Source organism: Epinephelus lanceolatus, chromosome 8, assembly GCF_041903045.1.
Source record: "Epinephelus lanceolatus isolate andai-2023 chromosome 8, ASM4190304v1, whole genome shotgun sequence".
NCBI classification, from domain to species: Eukaryota; Metazoa; Chordata; class Actinopteri; order Perciformes; family Serranidae; genus Epinephelus; species Epinephelus lanceolatus.
In genome coordinates, this window is record NC_135741.1 from 28,415,824 (window position 1) to 28,433,367 (window position 17,544).

At 39.6% G+C, this 17,544-nt stretch overlaps 1 protein-coding gene across 2 annotated transcripts; it reads left to right on the forward strand.

The window, feature by feature from the left end:
* Window positions 1–4,267: 4,267 nt before the first annotated feature.
* On the forward strand, window positions 4,268–17,537 carry znf362b (zinc finger protein 362b). 2 transcript variants are annotated; one of them, XM_033630161.2, is made up of 9 exons: window positions 4,268–4,409; window positions 8,206–8,269; window positions 8,563–8,824; window positions 8,982–9,086; window positions 10,759–11,077; window positions 12,543–12,767; window positions 13,008–13,086; window positions 13,261–13,419; window positions 15,295–17,537. In XM_033630161.2, the coding sequence occupies exons 2-9, from the start codon at window positions 8,207–8,209 to the stop codon at window positions 15,409–15,411; spliced, it is 1,329 nt and encodes a 442-aa protein (XP_033486052.1). In that variant the 5' UTR covers window positions 4,268–4,409; window position 8,206; the 3' UTR covers window positions 15,412–17,537. The 2 variants fall into 2 exon arrangements, with proteins under 2 accessions (XP_033486052.1, XP_033486053.1); XM_033630162.2 differs by having other exon boundaries at window positions 8,590–8,824.
* The last annotated feature ends 7 nt before the right edge of the window (window positions 17,538–17,544 follow it).

The following is a 17,544-nucleotide window of genomic DNA, read 5'->3' on the forward strand; positions in this document are numbered from 1 at the left end:
CACAGACTTGCTGTGTCTCCCAGCACAGTCTCAAGAGCGTGGCCATTAGACAAGGAGAGCTGGACAGGGCCGTAGAAGGGCATCCACCGAGCAGCAGGACCGGTATCTGCTCTTTTGTAAGAAGGAGGAACAGGAGGAGTACTGCCAGAGCCCTACAAAATGACCTCCAGCAGGCTACTGGTGTGCATGTTTGTGAATAAACTGTCAGAAACAGGCTCCATGAGGGTGGAATGAGGGCCTCACATCCTCTAGTGGGACCTGTGTACACAGCCCAGTACCGTGCAGCTCAATTGGCATTTGCCAGAGAACACTAGAATTTGCAGCTCCGCCATTGGTGCCCTGTTCATCTGTTTTTCATAGATGAGAGCAGGTTCACACTGAGCACATGTGACAGGCGTGAAAGAATCTGGAGATGCTGTGTGTCAGTGATGGTCTGGGGAGTATATTCCTTGGAGGGTCACACAGATCTTTGTCATAGCCAGTGGTCCCCTGACTGCTGTTAGGTACCAGGATGAAATCCTCGGAGTGATTGTCAGACCTTACACTGGTGCAGTGGGCCCTGGGTTTCTCCTGGTGCAGGACAATGCCCGGGCTCATGTGGCCAGAGTGTGTAGGCAGTTCCTGGATGAAGAAGGCATTGATGCCACTGACTGGCCCTCTCATTCCCCTGATCTAAATCCAACTGAGCACCTATGGGACATTATATTGTATGTATCGTTGCATCTGATACTGCCAAGTACCACCACAGACTATACTTAGATGTCTAAGCTACATATGTAACAGACTGTCAAAATCAAAAATGCCAGATGTTTGCATTATGTGTTTCTGCAAACAAGGGATATGTAAAATTTGTACAGTTTGTGTGTTATTTTTTGTATGTTTCATGTGTGGCAGATATGTTAAAACTTTGTTTCTTTATGTTTTAGTTTTATGTTGTGACAACGCTGTGGGTATTGTGTGGTTAGATTCAGGCACAAAAACTTCTTAGACAAGATGAGGAAACATCATGTTTTGGCATAAAATACCCAGTTGGCTTGTCACAAATATGGCTGGAAATGTTCCGATGTCTCATTAGAAATATCCTTTTGCCACAAACACAGGTGAAATTGTCCTGACCTCTCACTAAATATATTTGGCTTTGTCCCAGCAGCCATGGCTAGAAATGTCCCATCTTGTTAAAAATACCTGGATTGGTCAAAACAATCATGGCTGGAAATGTCCTCACATCTCATTAAAAAAATATGTGGTTTTGTCGCCACAAACATGACCGATGATGTCCTGACTTCTTGTTAAAATACACAGTTTTGGTCTCAAACCGTGGTCTACTGCTTGACAGCTGTTTTACCAAGGTGTCCCTCTATCCACCATCTCTACTCTCCTCTTCCTGATGGAAAACTCAGCTCATATACATGTAATCAGAACTATGTTACTTTAGAAATGTTGATAGGATTCATATGAAGTTTATCATGTCCGTGGTTTGCAGAAACATACAGCGCCAACATGGTATTCTGACGACTGGCTGACATATAATTATCATTTTAACACAGTTTCAGTGTGACACCAGTCCCTTTTTACAGTGAAATGTGGTTGTTGAAAGGCTGCTGAAACAACATCTATAAGGGTTTATCTCAACCATGTGTTGACACAATTGTTATCTGTAACTTTGGGATTTATAAATTCTCACTTTTCCATCAAATTTAGCCCAGCTATAAAACTAACACTGTCTAGGTTTTGGAAAAAGGGCTCTTGGTCAATGCTTTTGCCCGTATTTTTTTTTAACTTTATCATATTTGTTCTAACAATGTTTTTATGATACCTGTACCTGTATTACACCGTGAACATTTATATCACCTGGCCAATTTTAATAATTTTGTATATTTATGTATTCTTATACCAAAAAACTTCAATTAAAAGCCCAGTCCCTTTTACTAGCCCAGTGTGGCTATGCATATTGACAAATAAATGCCTGTCTCAAAAAGGGAGACAGGCATTTATCCAAAGGGTCAAAAGGGTTTCTCATAAAAATTAATCCAAGTTGTGAGTACTGTTTTAACAGGATAAAGTGGTGTTGTGTCGGTATGCCAGGTGCCGTAACCCCCAAGTGCTGTATCTCTGTCTCTCTCTGATGTGCTGTCTGTCAAAGCTAAATCAGTTTAATTATTCATAATTGATGCATTATCTGAAGCCTAACTTTTGTACAAGTAATATTCATACTGGTTCAAATAAACAATTGTATTGGATTGTATTTTCTCTCTTAGCTGAGCAACAGTTTTGTGTGACAAGAATTAAAGGCCTGTCCAATGTACAAGCCTGTTAAATTCAGTGATTTAAGCTAATTTTAGCCTGGGATAATAATTGAAGTTTTACGGTATGTACAATTTTTTTCTATTTTTGTCTATTGTAAATTTTCTTCACTTTATCTTATACTTTCCATTATGTCTATATTTCTGCCTTGTATGTAAATGCTATGCACCAAATCATCACCAAGTCAAATTCCTTGTAAGTGCAGTTTTACTTGGCAATAAAACATCTCTGACTCTGACACCTCATTGGCAAGGTTTCCCTGAGAAAAAAAAAGACTCTTATCTAGTTAAATAGCCTAAAGGACAAGAGTGAAAACAGGTTTAGACCTGCAAATCATTAAATCAATATTTACCGTAGAGTTTGCATAATGGATTTTGGCTCATTAGATGGGGATACAGGTGCATTTAAGTTCTGTAATAACCTACTGTCACCACTACATTCTTCTCATATTTTGAGATACAGAAACTATTATACATGCTTTTATCTCTTCACGTCTTACTTGTTGCAACAGCCTTTATTCCTGTCTCAATCAAAAAACCTTGCAATGACTTCACCCTCAAGGTTCTTAAAACTAAAACCAAGAAGCACAACCACATCACACCAGTTTTAGCCTCTTTACATTGGCTCCCTGTTTGTTTTAGGATTAATCTTATTAATTACTTTTAAGGCTCTTCATGGCCTGCCCGTGGATATACGGCTGTCTGAGTCTCTGGCTTCATTTAAGTCTCTCCTTAAAACATACCTCTAGCGGAAAGAGCGTATCCTGACTTTTTGTGTTGTTGTCTTACTGATTTTAATATCCATTTATTATCTTGATTTTAGTTCTGGCCTTCTTTATTTTATCATTTACTAAACTAAGCAGAAAAAGTAAGGAAATTTGTGTTTGGTAAAGCTGTTTGGCATTGGCAGAGAAGATTTGGCAAATTTTTCATGGGCCCAACCCACATACTCAGCTCTGCTGCTCATCCCACAAATGCATGTTCCTTACAAATGTGGCCCCATTTAAAAGGGAAATAAACAGGCTTTCCAACCGTATAAGATTTATTGCCATGAAGCATTGTAACAACAAAGAAATAATCTACCAAACACAAATTTCCTTACTTACTGTGCTTAGTTTATATAGCCCCTTTCAAAACACAGTTACAAAGTGCTTTACAGTAAAACTGAACACAATTAAAACACAAGAGTAAAATGTCATAAAATGTAATCTAAACTAAGCACAAAAAGTAAGGAAATCTGTGTTTGGTAGATTAATTCTTTGTTGTAACAATGCTTCTTAGCAATAAATCTTATACCTCTGGAAAGCCTGTTTATTTCCCTTTTAAATGGTGCCACATTTGTAAGGAACATGCATTTGTGGGATGAGCAGCAGAGCTGAGTATGTGGGTTGTGCCCATGAAAAATTTGCCAAATCTTCTCTGCCAATCCCAAACAGCTTTACCAAACACAGATATCCTACTTTTTTGTGCTTAGTTTAAATAAAGTTTAATGTTATTAATGTAGAAATTGGCTACTGCAGTTTTACAGTTGTCACTGCATGTATCTGAGTGGTAGTGTCTGTGTAGCACCTGACCGTACATATAAAACATGATGCTGAATAAAGCTGATAAAATATGATGCACTGCTGCAGATTAAAACACCTAACCCACTTTAGGAATTCACCACTCTTATTCAACCACTGTTTCTTTAGATATTTAGTTACATTTAGCAGCCAGTACTTGAGTTATGTGAATTTTTGAACGCTTGGTAATGGTGTATTTTCTGCACTGTGGCGCTGCTATTCCAGGATCTGACTTCCACCCTTGCAGATCTGTCCGATAAATCCACCCCAAACACGCGCTGAAATATCGTTATTACACTCATCATGCATGCGGTGTCCATTAAACGTGAATAAAGTAGGTCATGGTGTAAAAATCCAAAGCAACATTAGCGGAATATTTCCCTCTGTATGTGTGTGTGTCTGTAGTGTAGTGAGCCTGCAGCAGCACCCAGAAGTGAACAAAGCGACCCGGAAGCGGTGGTCCGACTGGAGGCAGGCAGAAAGAACATCAACCTTTTATATTATAGCTGTACTCGCAAGACAATATCTGCAATCAGGACACAAGGTATTTGTGCATGTCTTTTGGGTGTCTTCGCTGCTGTGTGTTTCTCTCGTGAGCGCTATGCTGCTAAATGCGTGCATTGTGCACAAAATGCAATCGCTGTCCTTTGATTCGTCCAAAAGTTGCAGAATGTGAAAAAAAGCAGCCCTAAAAGTGAAATTAGGAGAAGATGGCACAGCGTGTTTGGGGAGAAAGGGCATTGTGCGCCGGCTACATTTTGACCTTAACGCGTTGCGAGGCTTGTTTTAATCGCGGTGGTGTTTGGGTCGATCTGCATCTTGTCCGTTTCCGTGCTGTTTTTTTTTTTTTTGCAGGGCATGGTTGTTGTAGGAAGTGTCAGTTTTTTTAAGAGGTGGGGAGGCCGGGCTATTCAAACCTGCAATTCGCCGTAAACAATCATTCATGCCTTTGACATGATAAACACACCTTTGTGTCCGCGTCGGCTCGCGTCTTCTCCCCGACACCCTCCTCACGACAACATGTTCATGCTCCTAAATTTTTGGGGTCTGCAGAATATGGCGTCCCGCCTTATAAAAATAAGGCTGCCATTTTTGTTTCTCTTTTGTCTGGAAATGTTTAAAGAAAACTGTCTGAGAATGTCTGAGTCGCACCGGGAGGCTCGGTCCGTGAAAGCCTCCGTCAGTACGGGTGCACAGATGCTCGCAGACACACGACATGTCCGAAAAGTCGAAGAATGGAAAGTTTTTTTTCCTCTCATTGCGTTTATCTGAACATTTAAAGCGACGTCCACTTATTTTCTGGGTTTCACAGTCAGACAAAAGGAGCAGAGGAGCTGAATGTCCAGGCTCGTCTGCTGAGCCTCTGTCACCCTCATGTCTCTTTATCACTGACTACATGTTTGTATCTGACATTTACATGTTTGACCCGGGTTAACTTAACGGGGACACTTTGCCTCAGTGTCACTGTGGGCCTGATTTACACTCTGAGCTAGTAATATAAATGTCATATAGCAACTTATTACACTGTTAAAATGTAATCTTGACATCTTTACACAAGCTTTATGACTTTATTATTATTAATTAATTAATTAATTTTAACTACGAGGTTATTTGGGGTTCTTAGCAAAATCTTAGCTTGAATTCAGTTTTTTGACAAAGAAATTTTAAATCAAGGGCCACTTACTGGATTGTTCCACCTTTCAGCTGCATCCCATGGTCTTCCTCAGCTGAAGTTTTGTTGGCTTATAACTGAGAGAATCCCATCTGCTGAGGAAGACCATGGGATGTGGATGAAAGCCAGATAAATCTAATGAGTGAAGTTGAATTAATTTATTTGTCTGGAATGAAAGTCTTTGAAAAATATTAATAACTTCTATGGAGCTTCATATTAAATATCCTCCAATTGGAACCTGTACATTTGACAAAGGTGTGTTTTTTTCCTTCTTTTTTACAAAATCTTATAGAGCTTAAATCCATTTTTTTTGACAAAGACTTTGTAATTTTGAATCAAGGTCCACTTACTAGATTGTTCCACCTTTCAGCTGCATCATGGTCTTCCTCAGCAGAAATTTTGTGTGCTCATCTGCTGAGGAAGACCATGAGATGTGGATGAAAGCCAGAAATATCGAATGAGTGCACCTTGAATAAAATTTTATATTATGTTGGAAACTAGTTAAACCCCATTTTACCAGCCTAAAATTCATGAACTCTTCATTTAAATATATATTTTGTTTGATTGTTGTTGGGTTTTTTTTGTCAATATGATTTTTTTAGCCTTTAAAGCCCATGAAACCCAAAGCCAACACTTACCCTCCCATTTATCGTTACCTTTACACACGCCGCTGTGGTGAAAATGTTTTTTTGTTGTTTTGTTTTGTTTTGTTTGTCTTTTAAATTTTGTTAACCCAGCCTTCTTTTTACTTACCTGTCATTAAATTTATGGTATTTGTCCTGGAGGAAACTGGAACAAATATATATTGATGCAAGTCCTAAGAAAGTTTAATTTTGAATCATGGTCCACTTACTAGATTGTTCCACCTTTCAGCTGCAGCTCATGGTCTTCCTCAGCTGAAGTTTTGTTTGCTCATAACTGAGCAAATCCAATCTGCCGAGGAAGACCATGGGATGTGGTCAGAGGATTGAGAAGTGTCTTTGTGACTTTGTCCTCGTGTTTAACAGCGGCGTCTTAAAACAGCTCTCAGATGTTCTGGATGAGTTGTGCTCGTGCCATATATTCAAGCAGAAGCTATAATAATTAAAAGAAAAAATACATTATTATTATTATTATTATTATTATTATTATAGAACCATCATTTTTATGACGGGTAACTAAAAAGTAGGTTGGGTTAACAAAAACCTTTTCACCAAAGCTTTTGTCAAACTATTTTCCAAGGTTTAGTTAAATCCAATTTTACCAGCTAAAAATCCACAAACTCTTCAATTTTATTTTTTTTTTTGGTCAAAATTATTTTTTTAGTAGTGCATAACATTGACCTCGGTGTGTAAACTTCACACACTCAGCCATGGTGAAAAGGTTTTTTGTTTTTGTTAACCCAGCCTACTTTTTACTTCCCTGACATGAAAATTATAGTTTTTGTTCTAGAGGAAACTGGAACAAATATACATTGATGCAAGTCATTTCATATATTGATAACTTCTATGGAGCTTCATATTAAATATCCTCCAACTGACCCTAATTGTGACACCTGTATCTTTTTTTAGCGAAATCTTAGGTAGCTTAAATCCAGTTTTTTGACAAATACGTTTTAATTTTTAATCAAGGTCCACTTACAAGATTGTTCCATCTTTCAGTTGCATCTCATGGTCTTCCTCAGCTGAAGTTTTGTTTGCTCATAACTGAGCGATCACATCAATTAAGATTTTTTTTTGTAAGCTATATGTTTCCAAGGTTTAGTTAAATCCAATTGTACCAGCCTAAAATTCATGAACTCTTCAAATAAACATGTTTTTTTTAGTCTTGAAAGCTCATGAAACCCAAAGCGAACATAACAGTTACTTCTATTCTACTTCACACACTCAGCTGAGGTAACAAGATTTTGTTGTTGTTGTTGTTGTCTCAACCTACTTTTTACTTACCTGTCATAAAAATGTAAATTAACCTTGGTATTTGTTCTAGAGGAAACTGGAACAAATATAAATTGATGCAAGTCAAATGAAAATATTAATAACTTCTTCTATGGAGCTTCATATTAAATAGCCTCCAGTTTACCCTCACTGTGACACTTGTGCAATTAATCTTGTCCTTTAAATGTATTTATGTTTGGTCTTACAAAGGTGGAACAGCATGATTTTGATAATTAAAATAGTTTCTTAATACTTAAAATTGATGTGATTAAACATGTATGTGCATTCAAAGCTAGATCAAAGTTTGTGTGATGGAAACTATTGAAATGTACACAGTGATTTTAGGTCAAAGGAAACTGCTCACCTTTTCTACTAAACCTGAAACTGTTAGTTGCTTTAAGTTAGGGTGTCATAGTTTTCTTCTGAACAGTTGCAGTCTAGCTGTCTGTAACAGTAACGGACGCTGCCTACACATCTTTTTTAAATCATTTCAGCACTGTAGTATAAATAAACAACACTTTGTATCATAAATCGCATATGGATCCTTAATGACTGTGACAGACTTGTAGGAAGATAACAGCTTATTATGCATAAGTTGACTTTTGGGTGGGTATATGTGAGTTCAGCCATTACAGAAAGTGAAACCACTGAAGTGTATCGTGTCAGTATTTTGGAAAATTATTTAATCATAAACACATATGATGAAGTATGACTTGACTTTTGAATGTGACTAATATAAATGTAATTCTTTTCAGGATGGCAGAGCCTCGATTTAACAACCCGTATTTCTGGCCGCCGCCTCCATCCATGCCAGGCCAGGTAAGTCCACTCATCACGTGATTACTGTGACATTTCTACCTCATTGCCATTTGTTTCCATGTGTGAATGTCTTTTCAGCCATTCAGCACCAGTCCATCAGTGAAACAAACTTTCAGAGTGAGAATCCGTCACAGCCTGAGCTCATAGATAAAAAAAAAAAAAAAAGAAGAAGAATTGAACTTGTACTGTGTGCTGGTCAGTGTTTTCTATCCTGGGATGTGTTTTTTGGGGCATGAATGACATTCACACACGGTGGCTGTTTTCTGTTGAGCATGACCCGTTAACCCTTTCAGCTGGATAACCTGGTGCTCATTAACAAGATCAAGGAGCAGCTGATGGCTGAGAAGATCCGACCCCTGCACCTGCCGCCTACCTCCACTCCTTCCCAGCAGTCTCTGCTGGTGCCCACCTCGTCCCCGGACGGCAGCGCTCAGCACGTCATGTCGGTGCCAAAGCCCCAGCCACAGCAGGTGCCGGGCCATCACCCGCAGCCGCAGGGCTCTGGACAGCCAGATATCGCTCTGCATGCTCGCCCCGCCTCCAGCTCTGGACCAGGTACAGTCATCACTTTGTTGTTTGTAGGCCGGGGGGACAGATCCAAATGTGTCGGTAGCATCATAACAGGTCTGAAGGTCTGTCTTTATCAAGAAGACACAATTAACTGTCCACTGATCAAAATGCAATCACCTGATCATCACCCATCAACTTCCAGATGGAAACATGGATGACAAGTCAGCGGTGAAGGCCAAAGGATTGTGGGAAGACTGGCACATGAGACAGCTCAGCGAGCAGCAGAGCCGGGTCAATCATCGCTCAGGTACTGCAGTCAGTTGGTCTGTGTGGTCTGTTGACACGAGGAAATATCAGCAGGAAAATCTGCCTCTGGTGTTTGTTTAAATCAACAGCAGTGAGTGATCAGACACACTGTTAAACTGTGTCAGTAGATACACAAAGATACACACACAGTAGAGGTACAATGGATGCACCATAGCAGGTAAATAAGACATTACATTTACTGTAGGGCTGCACAGTTAAAAGAAATATAGGTGCAAAACATCAAATAAGACATTGTATTAAATAGTTTGTTAGTCTTAAAGCGGGGAAATAAACAGAGACAGTATATTGTGCAGGCTGAGCAGCAGCAGAATGATACTGAGAGATTTCGCTGTTGGTTTTCAGGCAGTTTAGCCCTGACTAATTTTAGACTGAAGTTGGTACAAACCAAACCTATAAAACTTCAAGATACTCTGACTTGTGTTAAACCAACAGGATATAAAACCAATATATCAGTCAGACTCCCATGTGATACACATGCTGAGGACACTCTGGGCTCAGTGGTTTTGCATGTTGTGGCCCATTTACTAAAAGTAATGTATCCTTTGTATCACAGTGAAGCATTCTGCAAACTGTGCTGTCACTGTGTTTTCTTCCTCCTGTTTCTGGCAGCCATTGGTTTTCATTTATTTCTAAACAATGTAAAAATCAGTGAGCAGACTTTTGAAACTGAAGTTGTGTGCCATGTATACCTCTGGCAACACATAACACAGACTTGACAATTGATTCAGTGTGATGCATCCCACAACTCAAACACATTTCAGAACGCAGCTGACTGATCATTATATCATATGGAAAACAAATGGACACCCGTGGCTCTTTGGAGGAACTAGTAAGAAATAAGACTCCCTAAAACACGGGGTTTCACCGGGAGTTAGTGCCTTACATCCTGCGTCACACAGTGTGTTGTGTGCCTGATGCACGTTCCCGTCAGCTCACATTGGGTCGTCTCCTCACCAAGTTGTTTATTAATGTAATTTTTGTCTTAAACCCAAGATAGAACCTACAAGATACCTCACATCTAACTGTACGTTCAAACAAAGATGATTTTTCTTTGTTTTTGTGATCATACATTTACGAAAATGCATTACAAGTAAAACTAAATAATGCTGAAATATATAGACATTTAGTAAGAATAAATTATGTCCAACAACAAAAAATCTATTCAGATGGAGGGGTCTGTATTCTGATGAACAACTGAGTTTACAAGGCAGTCTATGTATATAGGTGTGAGACCAAGTATACAAGTTATGGGAAAACATGAATAGTATAATTCTGTATGCCTTCATACTGTACTAGTGTATTAGTCAGTCTAGCTTGCCTAATTTTCCAGGCTTTAGAAATAAAACTTGCCCATACTTTGCCTCTCAGTCCAGTTTCTCATTTTCATCAAACCAAAATAATTCAGGATTTTTGGTCTGCATTCTTACAAAGGCTCACTGCAAGCAGGTTATCATGGAGTGCACTGATGTGTCCTGCAAAACCGCGCCCATCTGGGTAAAATAATACATTTTTAGGAAGTTCCAGTATAAAATATACATTGAAAAATCTCTAATCTGTCATCAAAAATGTAAATCTGTAATTTAAAACTAGAACTTGGTTATTAAAATGATCTGATCATTTGTGTTAAAACAGTGCTGTTTAAACCTCCATAGGTCTGGCTCCTTCATCCCGACCCGACAGCCACAGCACCTCAGAGGCCCTGACCCCCACGACTCCAACCTCCAGCAGCCAGAACCGCCTGGGCGGCGCCCCCTCTGTGAACATCATCTCCGGGCTGGCTAGCGGCCCTGGCATGGACCACATGAAAGTGGGAGGCCTGGCCGGACTGTTGGGACCCCCACCTAAGGCACCACGGGGACGGAAGAAGATCAAAGCTGAAAACCCATCTGGTCCTCTGCTGGTGGTGCCCTACCCCATCCTAGCTGACCAAGGCTGTGTCACTGTGGCACCCAAAGAGGGCAAAACCTACAGGTTGGGCACAAGAAGCTGCTACTGTTGTCTTCGAGGGAAAGGATATTTCCTCTCAGCCTTACAAAGCTGATTCACAAATTAAATTGCAGTCTTAAAAAGATCAACAGGCCTGGTTTTAAGTACGCTGCAGATGATTGAGATGTGGTCCTCCTCACTGAGACATCGATATTAACCCACATTTCACCTGATGGGATAAATGTTTCATTCAGTGGACTGTCAACTGATCTTTGCCTCCTATTATCATCTGGAAAAACATTCTTTGTCTTGTTATATTTAAGTTTACTAGACTTAATTTGTGAGGTTAGCACAATGCAGGTCAGCAGGAATCTTAACTTTAACTTATTGACACTGATTCCTGGACCATTTCCTACTTTTTTGGGGTATATCCAGAATTAAACTACTTTGATTTTGGTTGGGACTTAGTGATACTCATAATTTGGAAACAGAACATGATTCAGAACTGATTGTGTTTTGCCTTATATATCTTGAAAATGACTGAAGTGGTATTACTTTAAAATATTAAAGGAATACTTTACCCTCAAATGACCATTTGAGGACCAGTTACTCATACCCTGTTTTGTTAAATTTGTGAAGAAAGGTTTGTTTTTCTTGCATGCCTCTACGGTGAACGAAGAATCCAAAAACGGAGAAAATTCTTCATCAATTAAAGTCATAGGGGTCCATGTTTAACAGCAGCAAAACTATATCAGAACATCCATTTATAAACTCTCACACTACTAGTGCAGTATAATCCAAGTCTTATTTATCCAGTTGAATGTGTTGTACTTCCCCAACAGTCTTTTCTGACAGGGAACTGAACGTAAAGTGAGACTTACAGTATTTATGATCTCTTCCAAGCCAGACTCCATTGACAGAAACAGTAATTTTACCTCACTGAACACAGCAGCTGCTAATCTACCACTGCCTCGATCAGTTAGTTTGTGTTATGTTGTGAGTTTGGTGTGTTAGTTCAGTTTCAGCAAGGTCACACAATAAGACAAACAAACTGCCAAACAAGGCAGCAGTAGACCAGCAGCTCCTGTGTTCAGCGAGGTAAAATTAGTGTTTTTGCCAATGGAGTCTGGCTTTGAGAGAGCATAGGTAAGTTTCGCTTTTTGTTAAGTTCCTTGTTGGAAAGGGCTGTCTGTTGGGAAGTACTGAGCACATGACATGGATAAATGAGACATGGATTATACTGTAAGAGCCGTGGGCAAGTTTGTGGACGCTGATATGACTTCAATTTATCATGATATTTCTCCATTTTTGAGTTCTTTGTTCATCTGAGGCATGCAAGAAAAACAGTTTTCTTCACAAATTCAATGTAACACAGGGCAAGGAATTGATGTACAAATGGCCACTGTGGGGGTAAAGTATTCCTTTAATGGTGTTATACTATATAGTTTTTAAAGCTCTGTTTCTCAACAAACCTGACTCAAGTTTTTTTTTTTTTTTTTTTGTCACCAAGATGCAAAGTGTGCCCGCTCACCTTCCTAACCAAGTCAGAGATGCAGATTCACTCCAAGTCCCACACGGAGGCCAAACCACACAAGTGTCCCCACTGCTCCAAAACGTTTGCCAACGCCTCCTACCTGTCCCAGCACCTGCGCATCCACCTGGGGATCAAACCCTACCACTGCTCCTACTGCGAGAACTCGTTCCGTCAGCTGTCACACCTGCAGCAGCACACCAGGTCGGTCCCGCTGTGAACACAAAGTGGGGACAGTCAGGCTGCCACTAACACACTGTGCTATACCAGGGCGTCTGATGCTCAGATTAGTGATACTTTTAATATGTGTGTTCTACTGCAGAGAATTAGTCTGCTGACATCCCTTTACGAATCTTGTTTTAATTATCTTGGCTACGCATTTTATTGTACATACAAGGCTGTGACTAAATATGTGGCTTTTTTTATCTGCTTCTTTTGCCACAGAATCCACACAGGCGATAGGCCTTATAAATGTGCTCACCCCGGATGTGAAAAGGCTTTCACCCAGCTGTCTAACCTTCAGGTCAGTACCTGGTCACACAACTGAATTCTGCTACAGTGGATATTACAACAAGAACAGCTACTTTACACTGAGGTAGACACAGCGAAAAATGTAGTTTAAAAAAGATGTTCATTGCTTTAACTGACTGTAATCACAATGCAACTTAAGAGCGTCTGTCTGTTTCTTCCCAAACAGTCTCACCAGAGGCAGCACAATAAAGACAAGCCGTATAAATGTCCTAACTGCTACCGTGCCTACTCAGACTCCGCATCGTTGCAGATCCACTTGTCAGCGCACGCCATCAAAAACGCGAAGGCCTACTGCTGTAGCATGTGTGGTCGGGCATACACCTCAGTGAGTAGACCACAGGTTATCTGCTAGTTATCTTCATGTGCTTCAGATTTTCCCAGAGTGTCTTCAGACGGACTGCTAGATGATGGCCTTTGATGAAACTTTGCCTCACTTCACCTGAAACTAGCTGCTTCCTGTTTGTGATATTTAACAACCCGACATGTTTTTGCTCATTTCCACACGTACAGAAAAGAAGTAATTTTTCCACTTCTTGTTTTGGCATACAGGGATCTACCAACTACCAGTTCATTTTTACTTGTAAAACTGGTTTGCAGGGCACATATTTAATCTTATCTGGCCAAATCAAAATGTTTGTAACCACCTCCCATCTGCAAATACTTCTATTAGCTCAGCACATTACTCTAGAGCTGAAACAATTAGTACTCAACCAACAGAGAATCCATCAGTTTGGATTATTATAGTATAATTTTAAAGGTACAGTGTGTATTTCTGGAAAAAGATAGTTGATTGTTGAGTCTCATTCCAAGGTAATAAAATACTGACAATTTTGGGTCAGTAGTTGGACCGGACCACTGACCCAAAACATTGATATTTAATGACCTGAGAATGAGACTATCTTTCTCCAGAGTTTGATATTGCACCTTTAGGGGCCGTACACATTTTTTGCGCCCTCAAATCCACTGTTTTCAATGTAGACGCATGGCAGGCACGCTCAAATGCCAGAGCGAGGCCATTGTGGTGCGCACACATTCCTAAGAGCCCTGCACTCAGGATTTCAGGTAAATAGGCCATGATACGGTGCTGGTTAAGGCTGCTTAGCAACCTCAGACACAGCCTGCCGCTGCGCTCTTGAATGCTGGCACAGAAAACGCACAAATATAGCACCCGGCACCTGACCTCGTGTTTTCCAGGCGGTAAAAGACGCAGCATGTGTACAGCCCCCAGAAATGTCAAATATTTACTGGTTTCAGCTTCTAAAATATGAATATTAGCTTGTTTTTCTTCTGTCATAATAATATGAGCATCTTTGAGTTTTGAACTGTTGGTCAGACCAAAAAAAAAAAATCAATTGTTGGGAGCACGTGCTCCTTTAAGGTCCAGTGTGTAGGATTTAGAGGGACATATTGGTATCAATGGTATATAGTATTCATAACTATGTTTTCATGAGTTTATAATCACCTGAAACTAAGAATTGTTGTGTTTTTACCTTAGAATGAGCCATTTATATCAACATACAGAGCAGGTCCTTTCCCAGGAGTTTGCCATGTTGTCTTACAGTAGCCCAGAATGGACAAATCAAACACTTGCTCTAAACAGGGCCATTCGCGTTGTTGTGTTGACCACCCTAGGTCTCCTAAACACTTGGCACACAAAAGAAGTTTCAGTTCTGTAACCTCACCACTAGATGCCACTAAATCCCACACTCTGGACCTTTAATAGAGGAGTTGAGTGCCTCTGAACCATGTGCCATTGAAGCAGAACAGTTTGCAGGTTTCAATTAATCAGTCAGCTGCTGTCGTGGTTGGTTGAACAATGACATTGGTCAGTCCAGAGTCATCGTTGATATCTGGTTGGTTAATTTAGCTTTTAAAATCTTTTGATTTGATGTGATTTCTTAAGCTCCCTCCCAAGTTAAGTTTGCCACAGTTGTTATATCCTGCTGGATCCACTGCCTTCACATTCAGTTATCTAGAATGTGTTTCATTTTTATAGGCACTCAGGGTTTATTTGAGGTGATATACACGTAAATAAGTGTCCTCAAAATAAAATGTCAGTAAGAAGTAACACAGGAAATTCAACTGACACACATAAAGATAAAAAATAACTGGGTTTATTTTCAGGCTGTTGTCTCGTCTGTTTTTCTAATGGCAGTAATTTCATTTTAAACCATTTGCTGTGTTTTCATGTCTTTTGCAGGAGACCTACCTTATGAAGCACATGTCCAAACACACGGTGGTGGAGCACCTAGTGAGCCACCAGTCGCCTCAGAGGACCGAGTCCCCCAGCATCCCCATACGCATCTCCCTCATCTGAGCTCCCAGCCGCTCTGCAGCAGGTCGGATTCAGAGTCTACGTTAGGCTGGAGCTTATGAGGCCCTGCACCCACAGCCATCTACATAAGGCTTACATTAGCATTATGACAGCTGACATAAGCATTCAGCGCTAGATTCAGTCAACAGGCCGCCTCCATCCATCTCGACACAGGCCGTCTGTCAAAAAATGAGCACAGCGTTATTTTGTGAATGTAAAAAAAATAAATAAAAAAATACAGCTAGATGTTGTCCGGAGGATCGAGTGGCAAAGAATGTCTTGCGTCAGATTTAATAAGCACTTTCGTAAGCGTCATGTAAACTGCCGGATGCATTGGCCATCAGAAATGTTTTAGTTAGTTTTTATGTTTTGTTTTTTTCTTCCTCTTCCATGAAATGGGTTTCCAAAATGTGCCAGATGATATTTGCCCTTATAAAGAATTGAGAGAATAGAAAGAAAATGTTCGCTGGGTGTGTTCTGGAGACATCCAAAGATAATCTTAAAGCACTTTTAGGCCTTGTGGTTTTGGCTCAAATTGTTTCAATCTTGTTGGATGGAAAATGCCAAAGGGCATTACTTGTGGCAGCTAAGAGTACCGACTGTATAAATAACAGTCTTGTTCTGTTTCCTTCTTTGTTTTTACTCACAGTTTTTGTGCAAGTACACATTTACAGGGTCATCTGAATTTGATGAAAGGCAATCGGTAGATGACAATTTAAACATTTGATGATTGTATTGAGACGTTGCGTTATTGACTTGGGGAGGCAACAAATAGAGCAACATGGAACGGAAGAGAAATGAATGTTTTTTTGTTTTTGTTTTTATTTCCAAATATCTTTCAGTCCATATTTGACCGTCACTTTTTACGGCACCTTTACGATCGTGACACATGATCAAAGAAACACTGCTTTTTTACATTATGTTCTCTTGTCCCATTAACTAGTGCCATATATGAACCTTGTTGAGGTTTTAAGAGGAAGCGAACCTTGCTCTAGTGTCTGCTTCCTCAACTCTCTTAAGCTTTTGACTCTTGTTTTCTAAGTATTAGAGGTCGGACACGTTGCACATGTACCAGTGCCAGCTCTACGCTACTCAGCCCGACACACTTCAGCTGAAAGGAAATTTCACTCGAGTGGTAAATTTTAAACCCAAACATTGGACCAAAATGTGAAGTTATTGTACAGCTACTCTGACCCAGTTAAGTATTTTTTAAAATCTTTAATAAGCTTTACCCATTTGGAATAAACTGCAGTATAAGTCATATTCCATAGGCCTATATTATGTGGAGGTGATGCTTCTCCCTTTTGAGTTTATTTTTCTCCTTAGTATTCTTTTTATTGTACACAGTATTGTTTGTTGTATTTTTACTGTAACTTTAACCTCTGGATGGTACTAACAGAGTACCCTGTATTCTTCAGGGCACTTCGGAAAAAGGTGCTACGGCTAGACGTTAACATTTGAGATGGAACTGAGAATAATGTAAAATACATATACAGTATATAGTATGTTTTCAAAAGAATAAAAAAAACTTATTACTCAAGCCACTGGCCTGAAAACAGACATTTACGCCAACAACAGACCCTGCCTCTTCAACTTACTCTCTCTTTTGAGATAATGGGAAAATGTACATGTTGCTGTACTGTAAAACATGTTACTCATTTATAGTACCTATTTTTTAGTTTTCATAAACATGCTCTGTTTGGGTTTTGTAAAAGTTTATGTATGAACTTACTGTAATTATTTTAGTCTACCCATATGTTATTAATATTCATGTTTTATATCAGTTATTTACATGTAAGCCTTAACTGTTTTATCATCCCATTTCCATTACTCTGTATTGTGTTCTGCAGTATTCAGTCGTGTAAACATTTTCATTTTCTTTCCTTCCGCATGGAGTTCCTGAGCTGTAATCTGTATGATAACTGTTTAACCCATGTTCTCTATGAAAAGATATTGCGTAGATTTATTACACTTTTTCCTGTCTTGCATTGTGGTTTCATATACAGTTTCTAGACAACTAAATATGCACAGCCAAGACTGAGAAGTTAAACTAAGGTTATCAATGTTTAAAAAAGGAAAAAAAGCTTTGTATCTTTACCTTGTTTAATAAACAGACTGTTATAAATTCATCACTGG

Excerpts from the sequence above, each read along its gene's own strand:
- znf362b (XM_033630161.2), top strand. The coding sequence starts at position 8,207 with ATGGCAGAGCCTCGATTTAACAACCCGTATTTCTGGCCGCCGCCTCCA. Across the intron at positions 8,825-8,981 it reads CGCCTCCAGCTCTGGACCAG|ATGGAAACATGGATGACAAG; the intron begins GTACAGTCATCA and ends ATCAACTTCCAG. Across the intron at positions 9,087-10,758 it reads CCGGGTCAATCATCGCTCAG|GTCTGGCTCCTTCATCCCGA; the intron begins GTACTGCAGTCA and ends AAACCTCCATAG.